The following is a 26,188-nucleotide window of genomic DNA, read 5'->3' as shown; positions in this document are numbered from 1 at the left end:
GGCTGGGAAGCTGCTGCTCCCCAGCACCCACTCCAGAGGCGCTTCCCGGCCTCYGGAGGAGCCGCAGGGGCCGGAGCGGAGCGCGGGCCGCTTGGCATGCGCCGCGCATCCCCATGCGGGCCCACGGCGAGCGGCRGCTCCCTTTGTGTGAGCGACGAGAGGACGGAGCGAGGCGCTTCCAAGGAAAGCAACATCCCGTGGGAGCGCCCGGCATCACCATGGCAACGGGCCGGCAGGAAGCGGAGCCGGTACCATCCGGCAGGAGCTCAGCTGCCGTCCAAGGCGGCAGGAGGGGGAGCAAACAGGGGCCGGAGCCATTTCCAGCTCCTGGAAAAAGGCGCATGGCCGCTGGGTCCCCCCGCACGCGGCAGGGCTGCGGGCCGGAGYGGGAGGCAGCACTGGAGCCCCGAGGGATCCTGCTGGGGCGAGTTGAGCTGCTCTGCGTCCCTGGGGCCTGGTCTGTCCTCAGCTCTCCCTGCTGCGCATGGGGTGCAGGCAATGGTCCCATCTGCCGAGCTGGGTCCCCTCCACCTTGGCACCCTGCACAGACGGCAGGGACATCAGCTGGGTGCAGGAGGGCAGGGCGAGAAGTGGCTCTTTACTGCCTCATGTCTCTCCTCTACAGGGACACAGCCCCGGAGTCAGCGCAGAAACGAAGCAACCTGAGCTACCGAACAGAGTCCCCATCGTCGGCCTACAGAGATTTTCACGAGAAGGATGCCAAGAAGTGATGAAACAGAGGGTGCATCGGAGCAACGCCCRCTGTTCCCCACGGCTCCAGCAGCCCTGGGCACAGAGAGCAGTGATAAGAGGACAGGAGTGTTGGAATCACGGGGCTCTGTCTCCGCTCTTGCTCTCTCCGCAGTGCCTCGAGCGCGCTCAGTTTTGAGGCCGCACAAACCAGGGAGCTGCAGGTCCCCGATCTAGGTCAGGTTAATTGCCTGCTGCTCTGGTTGAACGGATCCCATAGCGGGGCTCCGCGGGCAGCATGTGGAGCAGCAGCCGCCCCCACTTCCCTCGAGAGCCCCGGGCCCCACGTTGTCCCTGCTCTCGCCCCTGCTCCAGCGGGACCCCCCTCGAGCCCCCCAAGCTCTGGCACTGAGGGCSCTCTGTCTTGGGAGGGTTGCGGCTGCCTCCGGTCTGGGCTGACCCGAGCGGTGCTGTGGGTCCCCACATCCCAGAGCGGCTCTTAAATGTGTTTAATTATGCCCAGGGAGCTTAAGGCAGCCGCGCTGGGACACACCAGCTCTGCACCATGGACCATGGCACCCAGAAAGCTCAAAGTGCCTCCTAGAACCTGTCTCGAGTGCGGGCTGCCAGTGTAGGTGCTCCAGGCAACCTGTGGTAGGTACAAATCGCACACATGGCACCTCTTACTTTTCAATCAATAGCAACGTAACTACGGTCCTAACTCGGTGCTGCGCCAGGAAGCTCCCTGCACATCCCAGTTCCCCCTAGGAACTTCTTAGTGCTGCWCTACGAGGTGCACAGACCGTCTCTCTAACCAGTGCCTCTGCTTTTGCCTTGAGCACGGAGGAAGCGTCGCTCCATCCTGCTGCATCGGTCAGAATCTTCTCTGCCGAAGGGCTGCTTGTGGATATGCAAACTTGGACTGAATGTGGTCGACTGCACCTAAACTGTGCTCCTTATGTCCCTCGTTGTCCATGCCAGCAGTGGAGGGAACTTTTCAAGGCGTCAGGCCCTTTCCGGCTGCGCCTTGGGGCTCCCACCTGCAGGTTTTGTTGGGGTCGGGATTGTCCCCCAGAGCACTTTAGGTGCCCCTGCAATAACCAGAGCTGACCTAAACCCTGAACAAAAGCGCAAGGAAGTGAACTGTGGGTCACACTCAGGTCCTCYGTGTTCTCTCTGCCACGGCCTGTATTTTCGCCTCCCTGTTTGGCACAGGGCCGCAATATTTTGGCCATGGCAAATTAAAGGCTGGGAGCTGGAGCATAAGGGACCGAAAACCAACAGAGCAAAACTAAAAACGAAGCCAAACTAAGGCTGCTATTCACGTCGGCACAAGCCTTTGTTCTGCTTTGTTGTACTGGGAAGCAGAAGTGCAACGGGAGAACCTGGCCAGGATTGAGGGTGACAGCAGCACTCAGAGCAGCCAGAAACCACGTTTTGGCAGCAGCAAGATGTGCAGGAAGGATGGGACATGGTGGAGATGTTAAAGGAGAGCTGTGGATATCAATGCCACGCAGGAGAAAAGATCTGATGCGTTATCAAGATGTCAATTAGCAGGGATTCCTCCTCTTCCCTCCTCCTCTCCTTACTTAATCCTGGCATCCTGAGAGAGGAACAAAACGTCCCAGCCTGTCACAGAGATGCTGGCTGGAGGACAAGAAAGTCATGTACATGTCCACGGTCATCGTTACCTTCACAGCAAGAGCAGGGGGCACAGACGAGGTGCATGTGGACCAAACGTGACACACAGCAGCTCCCACATGGCTGCACTGCCCTGCCTTCAATTCTGCTTTTCAGGAGGACGTTTCCAACTCCAGGAAAGACGGGAGAGGGCTAACAGACGTGGGGAGAAGAGGCCCCGCGAGGCAGGAAGCTGCAGGAGTGCCCAGCATCGCGCTCTCACCTCATCATGCTTGCTCCTGTTTGACTCCATGCTTGTTCCTCCATGTCCTGTTTCCTCCATCCTCATCTCCAACGGAGCCGCTCATGCGACAGCGGAGAGCGATAKGGCTCCTTGTCACTATTCCCTCTGCTTACACTGATCTCGGCGCTTAATTTCCCGTCCTATTTCTGCCAACGAGGAATAAAACACACGCCGAACCTGYCCAGGACCACAGCAAGTGCCTGGGGCAGGGGAGCATCTGCTTCTGACCAGGTTCACACAGCACCTTTCAGTGAAAGGGTACCCACTTTCCACCGTTTTAATGGGGCCAGGAGCAGCCCTCTGAAGGACAACCTAGGATACAAACAGTAAGTGAAGAAACCGCTTGCATCTTCTCACGGTGTTGAGAGCGACGGCATCGATGCAAGTAGGTTCTCAGAGTAGCAGAGTTTAGAGCTGAGCCTGTCCCACCTCACAGCAGACACCAGCTCCACCTCCAGGGCATCACTCCTCCCAACACAACTTCCAACCCACGGCAAGACGGATGGGAGCAGGGAAGAAACAAATTAAAAATAAAGGGAACGTCCTCAATTGGARGGAAACAACCCCATTTTGGAGCGCAGAAAGAGAAGGCAAAGTAGGGAACGGAGAAATACCAGGGTTTTAGGTTTTTCCTGGGGAACTCCTGCTGCACTTGCCTGAATGTGCCAGGTGGGATCCAGCTGGGGGAGGCACCAAGTGAGCCTCACGGTGATGTTAGGAACCACCTTTGTGATTGGAGCTTCGCATGGCCTGAAGAGCAGCACTTTCTTCAAGCAGTGCCCTTCATCAGCAGGGCATTTAACCTGGGACACGTGGTCCTGAAGGGTACACGGGTTTTGAGAGCAGAAAATCCCCATTTCACTTCTTCTAGCATCTCCTTTTCGAGCTCTCCCAGGCAGGTGCCAGGGCTGCAGGATTTACCMAGTGACGGGAAGAAACGGCCCGTGCAGAAAAGCCCGTTTCTACCAGAATTGTGCTGGGTTCGTAGGCAAGTTTTTAACCATATCACGTTTAAAGCAGTGCTTTTAAAGCTGACCTTCAAAACCAGACCTCAAACAGCTGCAGAAGTGTGGGAAAAAGCATCTCCCTGCATGGAAGTGCGTGTTGAACCTGCACGAGGCAATGCAGGGCAGCCGTGCAAGATCTTAGCGCCGTGAATTTTGTATCCTCACTATTGTCTGCTGCTTCTATATCTCAAAGGGAGTCGCTTGCTTGAGCTTCGCTCCAACTTTTCCGGGCTGCATGGCCTTTCTGAATCCTTAACTAGATCCTTGGACTATTTCTTTCCTGGCACCAGAGGAGCGGGTAAGAGGAGGAGCCAACCAAGGAGGCAGAGATGACTCAGKGCTCCACAGATGCCTCCGGAGATGTTCGGCGCGGTGGAGGTGGCACAACACCTTGCGCTACTCCAACACTAAGAACAGGACATGACTTGAAGGGTAGGGATCCAGCTCCAGTCAGCCCAGGTCTCTCCTTGCTTTGGGTCATGGCAAGTGCATAGGGAGCCTCGGAGCGGCTCGGGAGCAGCAGCCTAAAAGTAGGGCACCCAAGGATGGTCTTTTGCCCATCCCTGATTAACACTGACCCTCCAAAGCCAGGTTCCCTTTTTAGCGACAAGCTGGTGGATGGCAACTGCTCCAGGACAGCTTGAGGTGCAACAGGAGAGCAAGAGCTAGACTTCAAATTGGGCAGGAGCTCTGAGGAGACATCAAGAGGATGTCTGGCCTTGCTGGAGAGAACATGGAGCCAAGTTCCCTTGGAGAGGGCAGCAAAGCAGGATGAGACCCAGCGGAAAAGCTCAAGGTGTGTGGACATCCAACCCATGGAGCACAATCCAGAAGAGGGATGGATTCCTCCCATTGCGATCCAATGATCCCAGGGCTGCAGACAAAATCCTTGCACTCATCTGGCAGTCCCCGGCCCATCTGCAAAGAGTTCCCTTGATCCTGATCTGCTCCAGAGCAACCAGAGCAGCACACAAATGTCACAATGCTCCTAAGAACAAGGAATAACGCAAGGCAGAACCACCATGGTTTTTAGAGCACTCCACATCCCTAATTCTAACAGGGCAGGGACATTTCAAGTTAGCCTTCTAAATATGTCCTCCTCACTACCAAAACCACCTCCCCTCTCAAAYCCTACTATTTTGGTCATTCCTATTTCCCCTATAGAGAGCAGCAAATCTGGTTGGGAGCCAACCGAGCTGTGACGTTTAACGGATTGACTTGTCTATGGATTGCCCTAATAAATAAATAAATAAATTAAACAGAAGACAGGATTAAATAAATCAGCTTAAAATTACTTTTGAGCCATTCCCAGTTATGTCACATGGAGGAAATGCATCACCAGGGTCCTTTCTTCACTGCTTTTTTTTTCCCCCTCTATATTAATAAGCAGTGTAATTGCAATATGACTCATTGCAAGCTCCTGCCAAGCTGGAGGGCCTATCTGCAAGATGCAGGCTTTCTGGAGCATTGCAAAGGCAGATGTGTGCTCGGGGACTCTTTGGGAAATGTGTGCATCATAAGCAGCAGGGTATGGAAAGCGGCCAGGCAGTCACTTGCCTTTGCAAGTGCAAGTCATTCCCTTGCTATTACTTAGTCCCTTCCCTCCTCTCTCCTTGCAATCCCCTTATGCGCGGGATTTATCGCGGGTTAGGGTGCTGTGCCCTGAGCATGCAAACTAAAGCAGGTATATTCAGGATTTTTGATCCACCAGGAAGCTGTGGCCTGGGAGAACATCAAGGGGCTACTTGCAGGTCTGTGCAATATGGATTTAAAGGTAGGCAAGCTGATAGTAGAAGCTCTCAGTCTCTGTCTCTAAAGCGCTCTCTCAGTCTCTAAAGATGTGCTAGAGAGGGAAGAAAAAGAGAATGAGTCGGAGGAGAATGGAATGAAAGGCGGGAGGGAAGAAGGAGAAAGGGGGCAAAAGAACTGCAGCATCTCAGGACAGGGAGCATGTAACCCGGCACAAGAACCTCAGTGCTCCTCCGCTCTTTGTGGAGTCCTCTTTCTCCGCAGTGACTGCGCTGGCAGTGGCTCCCCGCGAGTACAGGGTCACTAAGCTGGCTCACCTGCCTGCTTTGCACGTGTCTACRTCCCTTGGTAAAGCACAGGCCAAGGGAAGGGTCAAGGGAAGCCCTTGCCCCAAGCACAGAGTCAAGGGGAAGTCCTGGACACTCGTGTGCTGAGTTCTTCCCGAGCTCAGCTCCAAGACGCGGGGCGAATGTGGTGCTTGCAAGCGCTCCCCTCACACGGTCGCTCGGGCCCCGCGGGGTGGCTCAGAGGGTGGCTCCAAGGCATGTTGACACAGGCTATGAGGTAGCGTCTGAGTTTGGAGTCAAAGGACACTGAAAGGGGCTGGAGGGGGAGGAAAAAAAACCAAAAAAACCCACGTAATGAGCAGCTTCAATCACGTGGCTCCGAGTAAGGCTCCGGGCATCGCGACTCCGGCACTGCACGCCAGCGCTGCCGGGTCCGTCAAACCAGAGCAGGGATGTGTGGCCTGCCGGGGGGAGCCGAGACAGAGCTCTTTGGCATTCCCTGCAGCTCCAGGCATGTCAAGGTGACACCGTGTGTCCCTCCAGCAGCAGCCTCTGCTCAGCTGCCTCTCCTGAGCAGCCAGACCTTGTCTCTGAAGGCCCAATGCACTTGTCTAACTGAGGTAGGAGGACGTGCAGCTGGGCATGAGGGCAGACGGGTATCGACGGGCTCAGGGAAGCCCAGCTAGGTCATGGTTGGTTCGGCCAAGGGGTCTGAACTCCCCAGTGCCAACGCTGGGTAACCCCCAGGAAAGCCCTAGGCTCAATCTGACTGTACCAGACCAAGCTGAACCTGAGTTTGGATAGCTGTGAAAGCGATGAGCACCCCCAAGGACTTCTGCAGTACTCACCTCATCTGACTCGTCTGATAGAGTCCGGAGCAAAATGGGGAAGAGGCTGTCGGTGTGGCGGAACATCTAGAACCAGAAAGATGGACGTGGTCACACGGGCCAGATCAGCACATGCCAAGGACCCTCCTGTACCATGGGAGGCTGCTGTCAGCTTCAGCAATRTTTTCTATCTTCTTTTTCTCTCTTAAGCTAGCTAAGTATCTAGGAGCCTCTGTTAAGGAAGCCTCCACAGAACAGGCATGTAGCCATTTGGTTACGATGCTACCAAGATAATTGCAGACAACTCAAAGGCAAAATTGTTAGTTGAAGACACAAGGTCATTTCTTGCCCCTGCTTAGGAGAGTTTGACAGTGATCCCCTCTCTAAGAGCCTGCCTTGGGCCACATACGGAAACTTTGCTTGTCTATGGTACACCTGAAGACTAACGTGCTTTAGGGACAGCTCAGCACAGCTGCACCAGTTACATGTTCAGAGGGAGGGCCACAAGGCCCATGACTGAGGGTCACTAAGGTTGAYGATGGCCACAAGGATCGAGAGCCATCGCTGCAGCCAGGCATCCAACCCTTCTCCTATATGGCCACGCCAGAGCTATATCCCATTGCCTTCAGCCTCGGGATGCACTGCCTGAGGCTCCCCACACCCTCCCATGTTTTATTGCTACACCTCCTATGATGCTGTGTGACTGCAGCTATGGGTGTCCCACGCTAATTCAATGGCTCTTCACCTTCCTGGAGTATCTCCAGGTATTCCAGAGCCAGGTGCCACTGGAGCAAAGACCAAACGTTGAATCTGGATACCCCTTTCCAACATAAGCATGCTGGGAGGTGTAGCTTAGTCCCAAGAGGAAGCAATGGGCTCATGTGCTAAACCCCAGACTTACCTTACGAGGAGTCTTGATGTACAAGTGATAGAGCCATTTCAGGACAGCAATTCTAGTCATCATCCCAATAGAAGTGTCATGAAGGTGACAATCCAGCACCTGCACTATTCCATCTAGGTTCAGGGTCACTGGGATCCTCTCGGAGCTGCATAAAAAGGAGAGGGCAGCTAAGAAAAGAGAGTGGCAACATCCAGATGTCTACAGCAAATATCTCTGCCCTGGCTTCCCAACTCCTCGCACTCTACAGCCTCACCTATGTTTGGTCTGCTGCTCCCTACTTCTACTTCTCATCTTTATGGTACTTTACATCTTTTTAATATCGGCTCTGGGCTGTCAGGAAGGACACGAACAGTAAAATGCCCTAAGCAAAAGGGGATAGGTTTGCCTATGATGTAAGCAGCTTCTCACAATGAGTTACAAGGAGGGGAAAGAGTCAGACATCCAGCAGCATACCAAAACCAACAAGAATTAAGAGGACAAGTTAAGGTCCAAAAACGCTTTCGCAGAATCCAAGTTAAGCCACTCAGTTCAAACGAACGTCTCCAACTCAAACTTCACCTCATGGAGACGCCCAAGCAGGCGAGAACCCTTCAGCTCAACTAATCCAGGCAGACTTCCACCAAGCATGGCAGACGGTGCCCTAGTTGGTGGTTTAGATCACCAGGATACTCCTTCCTTTATAACACTTACAGAGCTGCAGATCCTCAGGTCACACTGTGACGAAAAACTCTCCATTTTTTACCCCAAAGTAGAAGAGGCCACATTATAGTGGGGCCTCACCGAAAATCCAGCTCCGAGCAGGTGCTAGAAACAGACCTCCAAGAGAGAGCTGCACTGAAGAGCAAGGGCTAAGTCATTCCTGTCCTATCCAAGCCTGTAAATAATTCCAAGCTGGGTTGAAATTTTGCAGTCATCCTGGYGTGCGCAGAACTCCTCTGATAAGAGCTTGATAAGAAATCCTAACGGGCACATTTCTCCTGGTATAATTTGCAGGGCGAACTGCCGCTTAATGGGGTTTGAGCTTCCCCAGGACACACGTTATAAGGGCAAGATGAGGAGGCCCTGTCCCCTAATAGCTCTGCATATATCAGCCTCCTTGATCTCTGTCACGTAGCAGATGTTTGCGCCTTCAAATTGCATTCGGAGTTTGAACGAATTTAGCTTTGATGTTGCAAACAACAGCCATGGGCCGAATGATCAAACGTGCAGGAGTAAGGGCAGGGATGGATGCGTTCTGGGCTTTTAGGAAGTCTCCTCTTAGAGGTTCCAATAAAACCAGAAGAAGGAGGCTTTGGGAGAGGGGTTTTCTTCGGGAACAGCACCACAGGGAGCTTGGTCTTGCTGAACCTCTATTTCTGCACCTGCACCTCTCTCCCTTGTTCCCAGCTCTGTGTTCCTGCTCCCTCCCTTGTCCTGGTACTTGTGTCCACACAGCCACATGGAAAATCCAGCCAGGAAGCCCCTGTTGCAGGTCCATTTCCAGCAGGGCAAGTTCTCCTGCGGAATCAGCACAGCCCGTTACCCACCCRGCACGAGCGAGAAGCTCCTGCTTGAAGAGCACACAAATCCTTGGCCTGATTACATCAAGATGCCAAAATACGCGTTGCCTGCGCACGAGAGAAAAGCCTTGGGATAACAAGAAAAATGTGCCCAGTATTTCCAGGGGAAAGAGGCTGGAGAGTGTAGGGCAGGAGAGCACGGATCGCAGGGGCTGCCCTCGGCACTGCTGTGTCTCTCGGCTCCCCACTGCTCAAAGAGAGGATGAGGGCAGCGGAGGTGCTGTTTGCAGCACGTTTTGGTGTGTTGAAGGAGGAAGCCAAAGGCAAGGCCCAGCTCAGCATGACGACGCATTAGGCCAGGACTCAGCACGAGGTGCCCGGGGCCACGCGGTGCCTCTGCGCTCTCCCGCTGCCAGAAGGGATTGTTGGCCCCAGGACGGAAAGAAGGGCCCCGGGTTTATGTGYGTCACTCATAGAATCATAGAATCACAGAATGCTTTAGGTTGGAAGGGACCTCCAGAGATCACYTAGTCCAACACCCCTGCACACACAGAGTCACCCAGAGCACGTGGCACAGGCTGCGTCCAGGCAGGTTTTAAAGATCTCCAGAGAAGGAGACTCCACAACCTCCCTGGGCAGCCTGTGCCAGGGCTCTGGYACCCTCACTGTAAGAAATTTTTCCTCAAGTTCCTGTGGAGCTTTTGGAGCTTCAGTTTGTGGCTGTTTCCTCTAGTTCTGTCAGTGGCCACCACTGAAAAGAGGCTGCCCCCTCCTCCTCACTGCCTCCCTTGAGGTATCTATAGACACTGATCAGGTCCCCCCTCAGCCTTCTCTTCTCCAGGCTGAACAGGCCCAGCTCCCTCAGCCTCTCCTCACAGGGCAGATGTTCCAGGCCCCTGGAACTCGGTGGAGGAGGGTGTCCGCTCAGCTGCCGCCTCCGTGCATCCCTGCTCCTAATCCGCAGGCAGCCCCAAGCGGCAGCACGGCGGTAACGGCATCGCTTTAATACGATCCTCTCGGCCTGTCACACAGGCTCCCCGTGTCAACAGCTGTGGCAGGGCAGATGTCACATGCAATCGCTTCCATCTAACCCACTACCCTAGTTTCTCTTCTGCTGCTTCAGAGGACTAATGCGGCCCTGGCACCTCCTCCAGGGTTAGTGTGTTACAACAAGCCACCACTGAAGTGAGYTTTCCTCTTCCCCGTTGCAGGCTAAAGCCCAGGCCTTTGAGAAGGTATTTTTGAGGGTGGAGAGCTCCGAGTCCTCTCGCTGTGGTCCAAGTCACAAGGACACGTCCCCCAGGGGCTGCTGGCTGTGCTCCTGGGCCGGCTCGTGCCAGGAACCAGGAGGCAAAGGGCAGCTCTCCGCTCCCGGCCCCGCCGGCYGTCACCCTCGGACACCTCCTCTGCTCCTGGCTGTCTTCCTGCTGACCTGTCAGCCTCCTCCTCAGGGAGGCTCMAGCAGAGGCTGAGGCACCCGGACCGCACGGTGCATCAGGACAGGGGCTGCGGCAGAGCTGCAGACACTTCAGGAACGGCCTCCGAGGCAGGAAGGCGCAGAAGGAGCCGCTGCGTCGCAACCATCCCCACAGCGTCGCAACCGTCCGCACTGCGCTGGCCTCCTGYGGACCCTACAGGCCTCCAGCCGTGTTTGCCACCTCGGTCCCACAACCTGCCATAGCCCTCGCTTGCCTGAGGACAGCCGGCTTGCCGGCTGCATCCCCAAGGCACGCGGGGCTCCGGCCACCAGGCTGCAGCAACTTTCCAGCAGCAATTTCAGCCACGCTGAAGCCTAACCAGAGGAGATGGTGCTGCCGATGCACTGGTTGTCCACACGTCCCTGATCACCATCCTAAAGGAGACTTCCTTGAACCAGGAAGACTCTTCTGAAGGCCCCCTGGGCCTTACCTGGCTTAGCRTAGGATCTTGGTCCCATCACTCTTGTTCAGCTTCTTTGCACCTAACCCAGGCCACACCAGGAGCCCTTCGGAAGACTTGCCAGCCATGCCTGCCTGTTGGTCCAGCAGGTCCAGCAGCCTCAAGCTGCTCAAACCTTCATCCACTGAAACACCGTGTTTTARGCTACTCTAATTGCACCCATCTCCAGTTGATCTGGCCCAGAGACACAGTACAGACAGGACAGGTCGAAGGAAGGAAGGAAACTGGGATTCAGCTCCAGCAGCCACATGTGGACCTTCTCTTCCTCTTCTGAGCTCTGATTGTGATACCTGGACCAACAGCACTAGTTAGGCTCTAGTTTTYCTCTGGTCCACTTCTTAGATCAAACTCCAGTTTCTGCAGAAGTCGAGAGCAAGAACCCCAACCTGTGGGGGCAGCCCCACTAAGCCACTCCAGTCCTCCCTGTGCAGCCAGGCTCTCCTGGGAGCCAATTTTTGTCTCGGCAGAGACACCATCCCAATTTTCTAGCTAGGGCCACCAGGAAGCTCCCTCCAAGCTGGCACTGGCTGCRGAAGCGTTTTGGATCACCAACAATGTGTTTTAGGAGCGGAGGATCGCGTTGTTGCCACAGGAACGTGCCCACCACCCATCTATCAAGCATTCAGACCTAGTCATTTTCTACATTCTTGGAAAGCATCTTTAGACGCTTGGACATGATGCTATACAGCTCCCTCCTCCTCTGCTCCTGAACGAGGTTCTCTTCCATTCACCAGTGCTCCAGTGCTATCCCCGTGCAGATGACGGCACGGGGAGGGCAGGAGAAGGGGCGTGAGAGCTTGACGCCTGGCATGGGGCCACGCTTCATCACTTGCTCCTGAGAGGGAAGCGGAGGAAGAGGGGGGAACGAGCGAAAATGCAAGTGAGGGGTGACTTCCTCCGAGCAGGCAGCTGCAACTTCCTCAGTTTGTAGATCTCCCAGCTTTTTAAAGGAACCAACCTGCTTCCTGCAGTGCTGCCTTGACACTCAGTGGGCACTCGGCCTCCAGGCTGCCTCTCGGGACTCGGGGACAACCCTGGCCACAAATCCTTCCTCCAGCTCAAGGTCCAGGCCGGAGAGCCCACGGGTCTGGCTGCTGCAGTGCACCTCGGCAAGCAGGGCATCGCTTGAGCACAACCATCCTCCTCCCGCTCCGGAGCCAACCTTGCGCTGCTCTAAAGCCAGTATCCCAAAATACAGAGCTCAGGGGAACACCACATTTGTGGCATCGCTGGAGACCTCCTCGGCGCTTCTGCTCCACCAGAGGTGATGCTCATCTCAGGTGACGCTCATCTCAGCGCCAACCCTCATGCGTTCAGTCTCCAGGGGCGGCCGGACCTCTCTGGGTGCCGCACTCCACGCTCCCTTGGAGCCTGGAGCAGGAGGACAAAGCAGCCCCCCTGCAGATGAATGCTTCACCGCAGACACCCACCAAACCCAAACGCAGTCCAAACCAACCTGCAATTGCCTTTGCCAGCAGCTCAGAGCAGCGGGCAGCCCCAGGAGCCTCTGTTGGAGCCCAGGTTGCCTGAGAGAGGCTTCTCCATTACCAGTCCATACGGGATACTTTGGCGAGTGYTCAAGGAAAACACCTTGCCCCAGGAGGTCTGACCTCAGTCCTGTCCTTACTAAAACTCCAGCTCTAGCCGGGAGTCTTGCTGGCACTTWGAGCCCCACAAGCCAGTGCCAACCTTCCCCAACACCAAGCACGGATCTGAGGGACAGTGGCCTCCCTCAGGCACCCTGTTGAGGTTAGAGATGGGAASAGGATGCTCAGGTGGCCTTGCCTGTTGTCACTCGTGGTTTTGCCCATGCAGGAAAACCCAATCTCACCTGGCAGCTTGGGCTGCAGCTTGGGTGCCCTGGCTCTGCACTGACGCTGCAGCCAAATCACTTTAGTTCTCGCTATTTCCGTGCCCCTCTAGCCTTCAATCCCTCTCTCCCTCATGTGCAAACCCTGCAGGACTCAGTTAACATAAAAAGGAGAGGATCCATTTGCATCCTCTTGGTTTCCTGCCTCTCTTTTTCAAATTTCAAACTGATGCACACCCACTTACGCACCTGCTAAACCTAGAGGGTTGAGTCTTCCTCACACAGCGTGGTGGGAGGCTGGCAAGCACTGCAGAGAGCAGGGCCAGAACTCACTGATCACAACAGAACTGAGGAGGCCATTTAACAGCCATAAAATGCAATCCCGAAAGAAAAATGAAAAGATCTGTACTTTTGAAGGAGGAAAAATAAATAAGTGGACCAGAAGGAACATGCAATAATTGGGTAGGCAGCAGGAAAAAAAAAAGGAAAGGAARGATATAGTGATTAAATCTGAAATGCTGTCGCTGTCAGGAAGGCATGGATTGCTCTGGGATGAGTGAGGAGCCATAGTGGGTGCCTGACATCCTGGTGAGAATGCAGCTGGAGTCAGGAACCTTACTTTGGACATCACAGTCGGGGCACAGAAGCGTTATGAAAACCACGAAGGACAAGAACACAAGAAGCACAAGGAAAAGAACTGCAGGCAGCAAGGGAAAGGAAATGGTTACAAGGACAGATGGATTGGACACCAGATGCCCTCAGAGCCAAATGGGAAGAGGTGTGTTTGAAGGAGAGCTGCTTTAGACGAGCTATGGGCAGAGGTGGTGCTGGGTATGGTACGTGCAGACGTGGGCCTGCAGAACACGCCACGCCTGGCAGGGGGACGGGCTGGCACAGCAGGCACTGCCAGGACACCTCTCAAGCGACTGGATGGGTCTGTGCATCCTGATGCCCAAGCCACAGCACCGTGCTGTGGTAGGACACCAGGACTGCTCTGCTGCTCAGAGTGCTTCGCAGGGAGCAGGGCATGACACCATCTCCCCTCTTCTGTCAGCCGCAGCTGGCAGCTAACGCCAGCTCTGGGCTGTGCCCGAAGTCTCGCCTTGTTCTCAAGCTGCTTTGAAGCGGCACATAGACTCTACCTGGTGACGGCGAAGACGCTGGCGTTGCTGAAGGTGGAGTCGCTAGAAGCATCCAGAGATCCTGGAGGAAGCCAAAAAAAAAAAAAAAAAAAAAAAAAAAGGAGGAGACCTGTTAGTGGGATGCAGGGAAGGCAGAAAGCAGCATGGACGCGTGCAACCAGCCATCATCAGAGAGCCCAGGCCTCCCGAGGCTTCCCTCTCTCTTTAGCAACCCTGCTAGAACTAGGTACTGGAGAAACTGGCACCTGGTCCTGCTCAGCCTGCGACGCACAGGCTGCAGCTGCCTCCCGTAGCCCTCTGGGGTCTGCAAGACGCTGGGAAAGCCCAGCCCAATGCCTCCCGCATCAGGATGCTGCCACCTGGCCACCTCTGCCAGCAGCATGACCCTGTGGGAATGTCAAAGAGCTCTTCCAACCTGTGCTGCAATCAAAGAAGTCTCTGAGGAGCTACCCTGGACCAGGCCCACAGCTCAGCGGAGGGCAAGCAAGGCTGCTCCAGCTTTAGAGGCACCGGGTACCCCACGGAGATTGTCAGAGCGCTCTGGATCCTACTCATGCAGAGGTGCACAGGGCTGCTAAGCGAGTCAAGAAGCCTCTGCTGGCCACCATGAGCAAGCGGGTCTAAGGAGCCCAGTACCAAGTGGAACAAAATTAACCGGACTCTTTGTGCCCCCTTGTGCCAAGTGGCTCTACTCGCACTCGGTGAAGCTGCCACATCAGCGGAAAGATGGAGAAGAGCTGGGATTTTCAGCTGCAAAAGCATTAGAGGTTTATTTGGTCCTGTATGCTTCAAGATGCAGCGTCATCTACCCAAAGGGGACTAACTGCAGCATTAAAGTAGTTGTATTTTGCATGAAGCTTTTTTTTTTTATTACGAAAACTGCTCTCGTAGTGCCCGCAATGGAGTTTCACAAAAGGATGTCTTTTCAGGACAATGAGAGAATTAAAAACGACTCCCTATGGCATTAACTACCCCTCCATGCCTCGAAAAAAAAGAGAAGAAAAAAAAACCCCAAAATCCAAAACAAGGCTCTTGCATTGGCCRGGAATCGAACCCGGGCCTCCCGCGTGGCAGGCGAGAATTCTACCACTGAACCACCAATGCTGCACTGAGTGCTGGGCGCCCGCTGCGCTGCTCGGGCTCGGCGCCGGCGCCGCTCGGACGCGTCCAGCCGGACTCTCCCAAGGCAGCCCCTGCAGCCAGACAGGTTTATTCGCTGCTTCTCTAGGYAGACCCTAAACATCTGACCGCCAATTATTGTTTTGGGGGTCATTTTGATGGCCAAACCAAAGTGAATTGCGTTAAGGAGCTGGGGGGGGCTCCCAATGCGCTGCTTGGGCTCCAGGCAGGATGAGCAACCTCGCACCGCAGAGACGGCATCAGAACGGTGGCCCCTTGTGCCTGGRCTCTCCCAGGGAGCCAGACGGACTGAGGGACATCTCCTGAGTTCTCCCCTCYTCCCCTGGCCCTCCCCACACGCCTCGGATGGCCCAGGCTGGCAGGGACTCACCACCGGAGACTGCCTCCGCCTTGGAAAGGGCCTCCTCCGAGGCGGACTCCGCTGGCACGGGCACGGGCTGCTTTGCCTCATCCACGTCGTCATCCTCCGGGATGACCAGCTTCATTAGGCTCTGGTTGCACACGTTTGCCACCTCTTTGATGTCTGAATGGAGGCAGGGTAAGGAACACATGGCATACATGGGTCGGGACCAAAGCTGGCCCACTGTGGAGAAGCCACTGCAACAACACCTGGGCTATCCCGGCCCAAATACCTCAAGCTCAAGGGCCAGCAGGGAGTTTAGCACTTAAGAAGGGAAAACTCATGCCTCTGTGTGCTGCAAGGACAGGAGGCAAAAGCTTCCCTGCCAGTGGAAGGGAATGCAGCAGGAATGAGGAGAGCTGCCGCTCGCAGGCTCCGGCATCAGAGCTCATCCAGCCAACTCAGCTCCCTATGGCAGCTCAGAGGATACTTTTCTTGCGGTCGTCATAGGAGAGGCAGGGCAAGACGGCCGTCAGGATCCCCGAGGAGTAAGGCAGCATCACCCGGCCGGCCAGCTGGATGAACTCCCTCATCCAGCACATGGCTGTCAGCTGGATCAGATCGTCTGGAAGACACAAGCCAAGCAGACATGAAGGAAAGGTGAGTCCTGAGTGAAACCAGAGCTGACTGGACTTGGCACCCTAAGTAAAGGGTTTTTCCATCTGCTTTCTAGTCCCAGAGAAGCTAGACAAGACTTGAAGTTGCCAGGAGGGTAAGACAGGACCCTAATGTCATCATTAGGCTTCAGAGTTAACGCCRCTGAATCCCTGAAAGCATTTTCTGCATTCATAGGTATTATGTTGTGCTCTCCATAGCATAAGGATATTTGCTCTGTCACCACTGTGACRGTTGTATATCTGGGCCACTCTTACAGCTGAGGGTTTATCACCYCCTCAGGTCCCAACAAATGCTTCATTTCACTGGTGGGACCCTCAAGGGAYAAAAGGCCCATCTTTAGGCTTCAGCAAACCAAATTCACTGGACACTCAGCATGAGCAGTGCCAGGACAGCCCTGTCAAACTTGGGCAGCTGCAGGAGCGGCTCCAGAGCACATAGAAAGCAGATTTCCTACCASGGAGCTGCGGGCCCCACCTCTCTGCAGGGTTTGCAAGGACAACATCCGAGGCTTTTGGTCATAGACTGGAGGGACCTGCTGGGTCAAAGGTGTTTGCTGTGTCAGCAGGAGCCCTGTGGGCACCAGTCACCAGGAGCTGCTCACGTGCAGCCCCTGCCGAAGCGCTTCCAGCGGCAGCCACAGCTCCCTTCCTCTCACCCATCCCGCATGCCCTGCGCAGGACAGGGATGCCAGGGCCCTGGAGCCTTCTCCTCAAAAACCACCTGCCAGGATGTGGACGCCCACAGAGGCGTCACCAAGGGCGCGCTAACCTCAACAACGCTGTGAGCACTGGGATTGCCAGTGTCTTCTTCAGACACAGGCAACCTGCAGGTTAACAGGCAAGTCTGGCCCTAAATCTGTGGTTGGCTCTATGGAGACAGAGGCAGGAGCTGCGGCTTTCTCACCAGAGAGACACTCACCGGAGGCCTGGCAGTGGATCACTAGGATGTTGGCCATTTCTGCAAACTTCACGCTGGGGGGGTTCTTCTTGATCTCCTTGAGGAACTCCCCGAGAGCCACCTCACACCTGGGGAGAGGCAAAGAGCAGGTCAGCGGCGCTCTGCTGTGGGAGGAGAGGTTAGAGCAGCCTCCTGCCGGCGGTGTTCCTGTCCCGGCGGACCCGTGACGTGTCCACACGCATCCTGCAGAAAAGCCTGGGGTCTCCATCTTCCCAAGACAGCGCTCCCAGGCTGGAGGGAAGGGTACACGCTCCTCACCACCCAGTCAGCAAACGCAGCCTCTCCGCAGGGCCAGGAAGAGTGAGGCGGGTGCAGGGTCGTCGTTGTCCCCCCATTCGTCGCCGCTCTCGAGGGTCCCAAAGGGTCCGCTCTGCCCAAAGCAGAGAGGGTGGATCCTGCAGGGCGCGCGGGCACCCCCTGCAAAYGCCTACAAGTCTAGAGAGGGGTTTTGGAGCCCAGGCAAGAGGCAAGCGCCTGCACAGCATGAGGGGCACACGGGGAAAGAGGGGCTGGTGGGGCTCAGATAACCCCTCACGCTTTCAGCGCTGCAGAATGTGTCCCCACCTCTGCCTCCCACCACTTGTGCTTTTGCTGCAGTTATAAACCTGAAGTGCAAACAAATGAAGAAAGTGACTGACATCGGGCCTAGTTCTGTACTCACATCTTCCGTATCTCTTTGCTGTTGTCTCCCAGGATCTGGAAGAGCCCATCTAGGATTTCTGGCAGGTAGTCCAAGAGATTAATGTCAGGCACAGACTCCAAGACCAGGATCTGACTCGAGGAAGGAATAAAGAAGAGGATGGGTGAGTTTCAAAGAAGCTAACGTAAGCAGCACAAATCCAAGGAACTGAGAGCATTGAGGAAAAGTGAGGCATTCAAAATGGAGTTACAGGAACAAGGCCATCCTTAGTCTGTAGGACTGATGCATTTCAAGTTGTAGCGCTGGTAGGCAATTCCTACCATCTATAAACCATCCACCTCTATAAAACAGGGCAGGGAGCAGGAGTGGTGGCCAAGTCGCATGGAGGCAGAGCTGGAGCTGCAACCCGAATGGCTGCAGGAGAGGGAGCAGAGACCCGAAAGGTYCCACCTCTCCCCCAAACAAAGAGGTTCCTGTCTTTGTAGGAACAAAAAGCTCTTGTCTTGCAGAGAAACAAGGAGGTATCACCTTGGATACACAAGATATCTCCAAGAGATCTCCAAGATATCTCTCTTGGAGATATCTTGTCTCCTTGAGAGCAGCATCTCTCCACTACGGCTGGGTTTGCAGCACTGCCTCTATCTTCCAATCTGCAGGCAAGTAGCCTGGCACTGCTCCTTGGGACACTCTAACCTCCACACCACAAGGTACCTATATATATAAGCAATGCTGAGACTACATCTTGTTACTTTGATGTTCAAAGCCCTGAACCAGGCTGGCAGAAGAGCAAGAAGGTGCAGCCACAGCAACACTGGYGTGACAGGGATTTGGTATTTTAAGGAAACAAGGGAAATGAAAAGCCTGCTGGAAAAAAAAACTGCCCAGACACAGGGTGCTGACAAACCAGAGCCTCTGGGCAGCCTGGGCTGGCAGAGCCACGTGGCACCTACCCAGGATATGATGAACTGGCGGGCGTACTGGTTGTTGGAGTAAATCCTCTCGCGCAGCAGCGGGATAAAGCTGACCAGGTCGAACTGGTTACTCTCCGTCACGATGTCCTGCAGAACCCAAGGCCGAGAGCATCAGAAGGGCCACCCAGCATGAGGGGCACCCAGCAACCAGCCCCCTCCCATCCGGCCTTCCTCAGGGCACRTGACAGGAGAAGGGCCACAGGCGGCTGACACACGGGTCTCCTAAAGGGCACTGAGTTCTCCAGGCTCTTGGAAAAAATCATGGGATTTGCTCAAGCCATAAGGAAGCAGCAGCCCTGGGGGCAGTGAGAAGCACCGTGCTGCACGCTCGGAGGTAGGCTTCTGCTTGCCACAAGCCAGCCCCTTGCATGGGCATCCTCGGGCCTTCCTTTAAAGCCCTTCCCTATGCTTGGTGCATTCGGCTGCGCCGCTAAATTGCTCGCTCCAGAGCTGCAGAGAAGATTCCCTGCTCCGCAGAGGGTCTCCCAGCAGGAGGATTTGCAGCAGAGCCTGTGCAACGGTTCTGCCAACCAGAAGTGGGGCAGAGAGTCATTTGCCTCCAAAGGACAGGAAGGGAACCAGAATGTCTGTGCAAGTAAAAACTTCAGACAGACAGAAGAGGAACGGGAACTGAAGGCACCACCCAAAGCAGCAGCAGCTCTGCTTGTCACAGAGCAACTCAGCTCACGTGGTTGTTTTTGTAAGGGAGAGGAGGAAGGAAAGCAGGGAGGAGGCAAAAGAAGCAGTTCTGATGCCTGGGATGAGGACCCAGGCTCTGATGGGAACCTTGGCTCCCCAGAGACCCAGCTCCCAAGAGCTCAACGCACACATCACATCGCAAACCCCTCAAATCATCTGCCTGAGATGACCATCAAACTCCTAGCCAGAAATCTCAGGCTAGAGAAGCTGCGGCTAGCAAGAGAAAGAAACGGTCTGAGCATAGCCAGAGGACCAAGATGGGATGGTCTGAGCAGCTGCAATGTCATATGCGTCCCAAGAACGCAGCCACAACACACGTGTCAAGGAGGGTCAGCTGGGGCACACGTGAAGGCAGGTGCTGCATTGTCCATGTCCCCACCTCAGTGCCAGCAGCGCCTGACCTTGCCGAGCGTCACGGCCTGTACCAAGGTCATCAGCTAGAGGTGGAAAAGTACCTTGAGCAGTCGATCCAGGAGTTCCGAGCCGCTTTTGACGTTGGGGTCGGGATCAGCAGCCAGCTACGAACAGCAGAAACAAGAGCAGTTACAAGAGCAGGTCCAGGGTGAGTTCATCCCTGCAGCCGAGCTCCCAGCAGGCTCRGAGCTGACTGTATGGAGAGGGAAACTGAGAAGTCCCTTTATCTCCAACGCCTCACTCGCCTCCAAGACACTCCCCAAAGAGGTTTCCTAATGGGGAACAAAGCTCTCACCACCTTCCCATGCTGGGCAGGTGTACACATGCCAGCAGCCACATTCACAGCTGACAGAGAAACATGTTTCTAGGAACAGGCTGCAGAGACRGCCACACCACAGAATCACAGAATCACAGAATGGTTAAGGTTGGAAGGGACCTCCAGAGGTTCATCTAGTCCAACCTACTGCACACACAGGGTCACCCAGAGCATGTGGCACAGGCTGCATCCAAGCGGGTTTGGGAGATCTCCGGAGAAGGAGACTCCACAGCCTCTCTGGGCAGCCTGTGCCAGGGCTCTGGCRCTCTCACTGTTAGGAAATTTTTCTTTAAGTTCCTGTGGAACTTTTGGTGCTTCAATCTGTGGCCGTTCCCTCTAGTCCTATCGCTGGCCACCACCGAAAAGAGGCCGCCCCCTCCTCCTCACTGCCTCCCTTGAGGTATCTATAGACACTGCTCAGGTCCCCCCTCAGCCTTCTCTTCTCCAGGCTCAACAGGCCCAGCTCCCTCAGMCGTTCCTCACAGGGCAGATGTTCCAGGCCCCTGATCATCCTCGTAGCCCTGCGCTGGACTCTCTCCCGCAGCTCCACATCCCTCCTGTCCTGGGGAGCCCAGAGCTGAACACAGTCTCCAGATGTGGCCTCACCAGGGCTGTGTGTAGGGGGATGATCCCCTCCCTTGACCTGCTGGAGACRCTCTTCTTAATGCACCCCAGGATCCCGTTGGCCTTCTTGGCCATGAGGGCACACTGCTGCCTCATGGTCATGTCATCCACCATGGTGCCCAGGTCCCTCTCTGCGGGGCTGCTCTCCAGAAGGTCGGTCTCCAGCCTGTGCAGGTGTCCGGGGTTATTCCTCCCCAGGTGCAGGACCCTGCACTTGCCCTTGCTGAACTTCATGAGGTTTCTCACTGCCCACCCACGAAGACGGATAACAATGTTTCCTACTACTGAGCTAGCCTAAGTACGCTTGAATTGCACAGGAGAAGAACAAGATGGTTCTTACCTTGCTGAGGCCATCGAAGAGCACATTGAAGTGCGGGAGGACGGAGCCCCTGGCCACCTTGACGATGTTATAGAGGGCCTCGCACGCATAGTACCGCAAGCGGCTATCGGCGTCGTTGAAACACGTCAGCACCGGCTCAATCAGCTCCTTCAGGTAGAGCCCAGAGTCCTGGCAGGACAGGACACAACAGGTTTAGTTCAGAACAACGCTGCGCGCCCGGCGTCACACGGATATAGCTGAATTTATACCAAGAAGAGGCCAAAATGAAGCAAGTTGCCTCTGTTACAGCTCAAGCCTGCTGCTGAACTGGATCCCAGTTCTTTTAGCCCTTCATCCCTAACTCACTGGCTCTGATTTTGTTACTCTGGTACGGTGGCAGTTAGGTGGGCAAGCTGAGAACTGCTTCAAGCAATGCGGCTTGAAGAGCACACAGGTGATTTTGATTCCCAGAGATGCCCAAGCCTGTGGAGATGCATGAAGTATTTTGGCCAACTGCTCCCAGCTTCTTCAAAAGCAAGAGGGGCTTTGGGCAAAGAAAGCCCTTCAGCCGCGCTGGAGAAAAGCCCACAGAGATACCTGGTCCTTCTCCAAGCCAGCACGAGCGCAGGCTCCTCGCAAAGCCCACGGGCATCAGGCAGGGGTTACGTGAGCAGGCAGCTGGTTTATGTCAGGCAAAGCAGCACACACAGAGAGCAGCACGTCCAAGCACAAAGGAGGTGGTCATGCACTCTTCATGAGAAGAGAGAAAAACAGCAGCACCCAAAGAGCCTTCCGGCCTTAGGGGCTCCAGAATCAGTAGTTCAAACTGCAGGAAAATGGGCGGTTTCAGCGCGTGCAGCTGCCTGGGGGCAAGGAGCTGCCACAGCCCAAGGGGTCACAGAATCACAGGATGGCTGAGGTTGGAAGGGACCTCCAGAGATCATCCAGTCCAATATCCCTGCACACGCAGAGTCACCCAGAGCACGTGGCACAGGCTGCGTCCAGGCAGGTTTTAAAGATCACCAAAGAAGGAGACTCCACAGCCTCTGGGCAGCCTGTACCAGGGCTCTGGCACCCTCTCACTGTTAGGAAATTTTTCCTCAAGTTCCTGTGGAACTTTTGGTGCTTCAGTTTGTGGCTGTTTCCTCTAGTCCTATTGCTGGCCACCACTGAAAAGAGGCCGCCTCATTCTCCTCACTGCCTCCCTTGAGGTATCTATAGACACTGATCAGGTCCCCCCTCAGCCTCCTCTTCTCCAGGCTCAACAGGCCCAGCTCCCTCACCCTCTCCTCACAGGGCAGATGCTCCAGGCCCTGATCATCCTKGTAGCCCTGCGCTGGACTCTCTCCAGCAGCTCCACATCCCTCTTGTGCTGTGGAGCCCAGAACCCCCCTGTCCCAGCAGGGACACTCAGAGCACAKGGTGGCATCCAGGTGGGTTTTGAAGACCTCCAGAGAAGGAGCCTCCACAGCCTCCCTGGGCAGCCTGTGCCAGGGCTCTGTGMGTCCTGGAAGATGCAGCTTGTTGCTGCACGAGGCAGAGCTTGACCCTGCCCACARGAGAACSAAAGAGCCCTCTCTCCTCCCCACAAGGCTTCTCTTTCAGGATTTGCCAGCAAAACAGGAGCTTCACGCAGCGGCCAGAGCTTGGCTCGTTTTGAAGTCAACAAAACCCATGTCGGGGGAACAGTCGCCGTTTACCAAGCACCCAACAAAAGCAGCAGCGTGAAAGTCAACAACATCCGGACTGCCGGACTAAAGGCCTTCACTCCAAGTCTTATCACTGCTCTCCAAGGCCACCTCACGCTCCTCCTCCGTGTGGCGGCGGCAGCCGTGACTGCCCTGGGCCCCGCTGGGCTCTGCGGGACGGGAAAGGGGTCACACTTGCAGTCTGCACCTCTCAGGCCTTTGGGGGCGGAGGCAGAACCAAAGGCAGCCAATGCAAGGTCTGAAAATACCTGTTCAAGCTCAACGCGACGCTCTGGAATGGAATTAAATGGATTAAAATCCCCCTCTGTTCTTCCAACAAGGATGGTCTGCTCTTCCCAAGCTCCATTGTTTTCTCTGATATATATCCTGCTTCCTACCAAAATGACTCCTATCTTTGSACGCGCTTTTAAAGATCAACCCTATGGTTTACTTGGAAAGCCCCATAGAGCTGGTCTCCTGCCCAACCCCACTGCTCTCAACAGGAACATGGRTGCTCCGGCCCAGCCCTCGAGGAAACTTATGGAGCTTGTTATTTTTCATGAGAGGCAAGATCATAGGCCCAAAGTGGGATGGAAATCAGAAAGTCATTAGAAAGGCAAAGCAGCCTCGTACTTGACCCCAAGTGCTCGCTTATTCTGGCTAAGACGCTGGCACAACCTAGTCTCTGTCTCTCCACAGGCCTTGGGATGCAAACAAATATCCTGCTCCTACCACTTCACGCCCAGCCCCTGCCAAAACCAGGCGCATGTGTGGAAGGGGAGACAACGTCAGCACTCCTCAGCTGACAATATCACAGAAACACAGAATGTTTAAGGTTGGAAGGGACCTCCTGAGATCATCTAGTCCAACCTTCCTGCTCCAGCAGGGACACTCAGAGCACGGGGCACTGGGCGGCAGCCAGGCGGGTTGGGAAGATCTCCAGAGCAGGAGACTCCACAACCTCCCTGGGCAGCCTGTGCCAGGGCTCTGGCACCCTCACAGCCAAGATCTTCCTCCTCACATGGAGATGGAGCTGCCTGGCTTGCAACTTACATCCATTACCCCTTGTCCTGTCACTGGCCACTGCTGAGAAGAGCTTGGCCCCTTCCTCCCTACATTCCCCCTTCGTGAACTTATACATGTTAATCAGATCCCCTCTCAGCCTTCTCTTCTCCAAGCTAAACAGGCCCCAAATCATCTGCCTTTTGCACTTTCAAAGAGATTTAAAACAAGAACAGAGATCAAACAGGCCTGAAGTTAAACAGRATCATGCCTCAGCTGCGGCAGCACCAAGGATCACTCAAAACTCAGTGGCTGGACAGCGGATAAATGGATACACTTAGACCATTTCTGTGCAGCATTTCTGTGAGCCAGGCCAGGACACGAGCCCGTGCTAAAAGGACAAGGCCACGTGGGAAGCTTCCAGACGCCCTTGTCACACGACGCAGCACGAGATGCTGCTCTCAYGTGGGCAAGGGAGGGAGCTCAGGGCGCCCGGGGGCAGCCAATGCGTCYCCCCCAGCAGGGTGGCCCCGAAAACGGCCGTTCTACCTTGCCCAGGGCGATGGAGCAGGCGGCCAGGCCGATGAGCCCCCCTTTGCGGCTGTGAGGGTGCTGGGAGAGCGCAAACTCCTGCGACAGGATCTGGATCACGTGCTTGATCTGGGATGTGTTGTTCTGCGCTACGAACTCTCGCACCAACCTAAGGAAAGAACAGGAAAAAAGGCACCTTTAGATTGCAGCTGATGCCAACGGCGGGTCCCTAAGTTCCCAACCCTAATTCAGCCTGGTAGGTAGCCTCCCTGATCAGCTCCCTGTGTCCCTCATCCAGGAAAATTCCCTGCGGCTCCCTGCAACAGGTGCTTTGAGTTTGGGCTCTGGCAAACATTAAAACACAAAACAATACCAAAGCAGGTAACATTCAAACAACCCACAAATCAAACTTACAACCCACAAATCAAACTTCCCTGCACCACGGAAGCGCTCTCCTCGTCAGCCCTCATGTGGAACAGCAGTCACCCCATCCACGTGCTGCTCCAAACCTCCGGAAAGAGCACGGGGAAGGGGCTGCAGCCATGCTAGCACTTTGTGGCACTTCTGGCACTTTTTTGAGGCCCCAAAAAGCTGTCGAGTCCCAGCTTAGTTTAATATAGGCACAGCAGGACCCCTCACAGGGCACAGGAGGGTGGTGGAGGCCCTACCTGAAAGATTCAGGTTCAAGACAAACCCGCAGTACCTCCCACGTTGGAATCCCTCACCTTAGGAGGGTCCCGACCTACCCTGGGTTGACCCCAACCTTCCCTTCTCCAGCTGCTCGTGCCTCTGGACCCTGAGGTCCATCAGTTTCCCCACGCTGGCCATGCCATGGGCTCTGCGTCCCCACTGTCCCCTGCACGGTGGAACAGGTCACTCGGCCACACCGTTAGGCCAGCAAGTGCCCCTCGGCCCGGACGAGCTGCACCTGCCTTCTCAGCTGCGCGAGCGAGTCCTCGATCCCGCGCAAAGCTGAGGACAAGGCTGTGAAAGCTCCGGGACCTGGCGAGGGGCCGCAATGACCGGGTTGCTCCCTGCAACGGCTGCAAACGCCAGAGCGCGCGGAGGGAATGGGCAAGGCTCTGCCCCTCGCAGCTCCCTCCTGCCCCTCGCAGCTCGGTGCGGCCGCACAGGCCCTGCCGGCGCCGCCACAGCAGCGGCTCCAGCGCSGGAGCCGAGGCAGCTGTGCAGCCCCCTGCCCACAGCTGCAGCATTGGTGGTTCAGTGGTAGAATTCTCGCCTGCCACGCGGGAGGCCCGGGTTCGATTCCCGGCCAATGCAAGAGCCTGRTATTTTCATCCTTTTTGGGCCTCTGTACAAGAGGCACTCAACGTTTTCACCTTTTTCTGGGCCTCCATACAACTGTCACAGGCTCTAACGCTTATGGACCCAGTATTTACCYGGGCAGTGAATTCTCCGGCTCTCCTTGGGCGCTGCCGGAGCTCTGTCCAGGCGCGCGGAGCTGGAAGGGCGCAGGGATGCTGGAAACCGGCRCGCTGCCCCCACCAAGCCAGGCATTGCTGGCCAGTCACCCCCTCTGCCACCCAGGGAGCTCCCTAGGGAACAAGTCCTAGGGAACAACAGCCCCAAGCCCTGTCAGGCTGCGCTGTTTTCCGGGATGCACCGTTCCACGGGATGCGCTGTGTTAGGGCCGCCAGTCCCGCTCTCCAGCCCCAGCACGACCCGAGGAGGCTCTGGACCGCGCGCTGGGCTCCGACTCAACCCTGCCACAACCCGGATTCGACCCACGGCCTTCCCCTCGACCGGGACTAACTTTAGGCGCCCTCTTCCCCAGTCGGAGGCTGCGGGGGAGGCTGGAGCGGGCAGGCGAGCGGCGCCCCAAAGCCCCGCGGGGCGCCCGCGATGCCGGCGCGGCGGCGGTCAGGACGCAGGAGGCACCTTGGCTAGGCGGGAGCAGCCCTCACGGGGCCCACCCGGGCTGCTCGAAGCTGAACCGAACCCCAGCAGCCGCGGAGGGGGATTGTCCCGCTCCTCCTCCTCCTCGTGCTCTTCCCGCCCGGGGGTTGCGGGGCTCTGCGGGGAGCGGCCGGGGCCGCCGCGCGCCCCGTGGGCGTTGGGGCCCCGCAGCAGCGGG

The 26,188-nt window shown here is 55.8% G+C and overlaps 1 protein-coding gene and 2 non-coding genes across 3 annotated transcripts in view; 1 reads left to right on the top strand and 2 right to left on the bottom strand.

The window, feature by feature from the left end:
- The window catches only part of VAC14 (Vac14, PIKFYVE complex component), a 60,173-nt gene extending 35,252 nt beyond the window's left edge, over nucleotides 1-24,921 (bottom strand). Inside the window, exons 1-12 of the mRNA XM_026034341.1 lie at nucleotides 24,857-24,921; nucleotides 24,112-24,262; nucleotides 20,894-21,061; nucleotides 19,655-19,717; nucleotides 18,480-18,587; nucleotides 17,551-17,660; nucleotides 16,851-16,957; nucleotides 15,745-15,879; nucleotides 15,285-15,437; nucleotides 13,775-13,835; nucleotides 7,386-7,530; nucleotides 6,506-6,571 (exon numbers count right to left, since the gene is read on the bottom strand). Coding sequence (XP_025890126.1) covers nucleotides 6,506-6,571; nucleotides 7,386-7,530; nucleotides 13,775-13,835; nucleotides 15,285-15,437; nucleotides 15,745-15,879; nucleotides 16,851-16,957; nucleotides 17,551-17,660; nucleotides 18,480-18,587; nucleotides 19,655-19,717; nucleotides 20,894-21,061; nucleotides 24,112-24,262; nucleotides 24,857-24,921 — 1,332 coding nt within the window. The remainder of the gene's footprint in view (nucleotides 1-6,505; nucleotides 6,572-7,385; nucleotides 7,531-13,774; nucleotides 13,836-15,284; nucleotides 15,438-15,744; nucleotides 15,880-16,850; nucleotides 16,958-17,550; nucleotides 17,661-18,479; nucleotides 18,588-19,654; nucleotides 19,718-20,893; nucleotides 21,062-24,111; nucleotides 24,263-24,856) is intronic.
- On the bottom strand, nucleotides 14,808-14,878 carry TRNAG-GCC. The gene has a single exon. It is a non-coding gene; the product is annotated as a tRNA-Gly (tRNA).
- Nucleotides 24,922-25,303: 382 nt separating the features above from the next.
- On the top strand, nucleotides 25,304-25,374 carry TRNAG-GCC. The gene has a single exon. It is a non-coding gene; the product is annotated as a tRNA-Gly (tRNA).
- Nucleotides 25,375-26,188: the final 814 nt, after the last annotated feature.

This window comes from Nothoprocta perdicaria, unplaced genomic scaffold (genome assembly GCF_003342845.1).
Source record: "Nothoprocta perdicaria isolate Ctin4 unplaced genomic scaffold, notPer1 scaffold_143, whole genome shotgun sequence".
Taxonomy (NCBI): Eukaryota; Metazoa; Chordata; class Aves; order Tinamiformes; family Tinamidae; genus Nothoprocta; species Nothoprocta perdicaria.
Note: the sequence above shows the minus strand (reverse complement) of the source record. Positions and strands in the feature narration are given on the sequence as shown.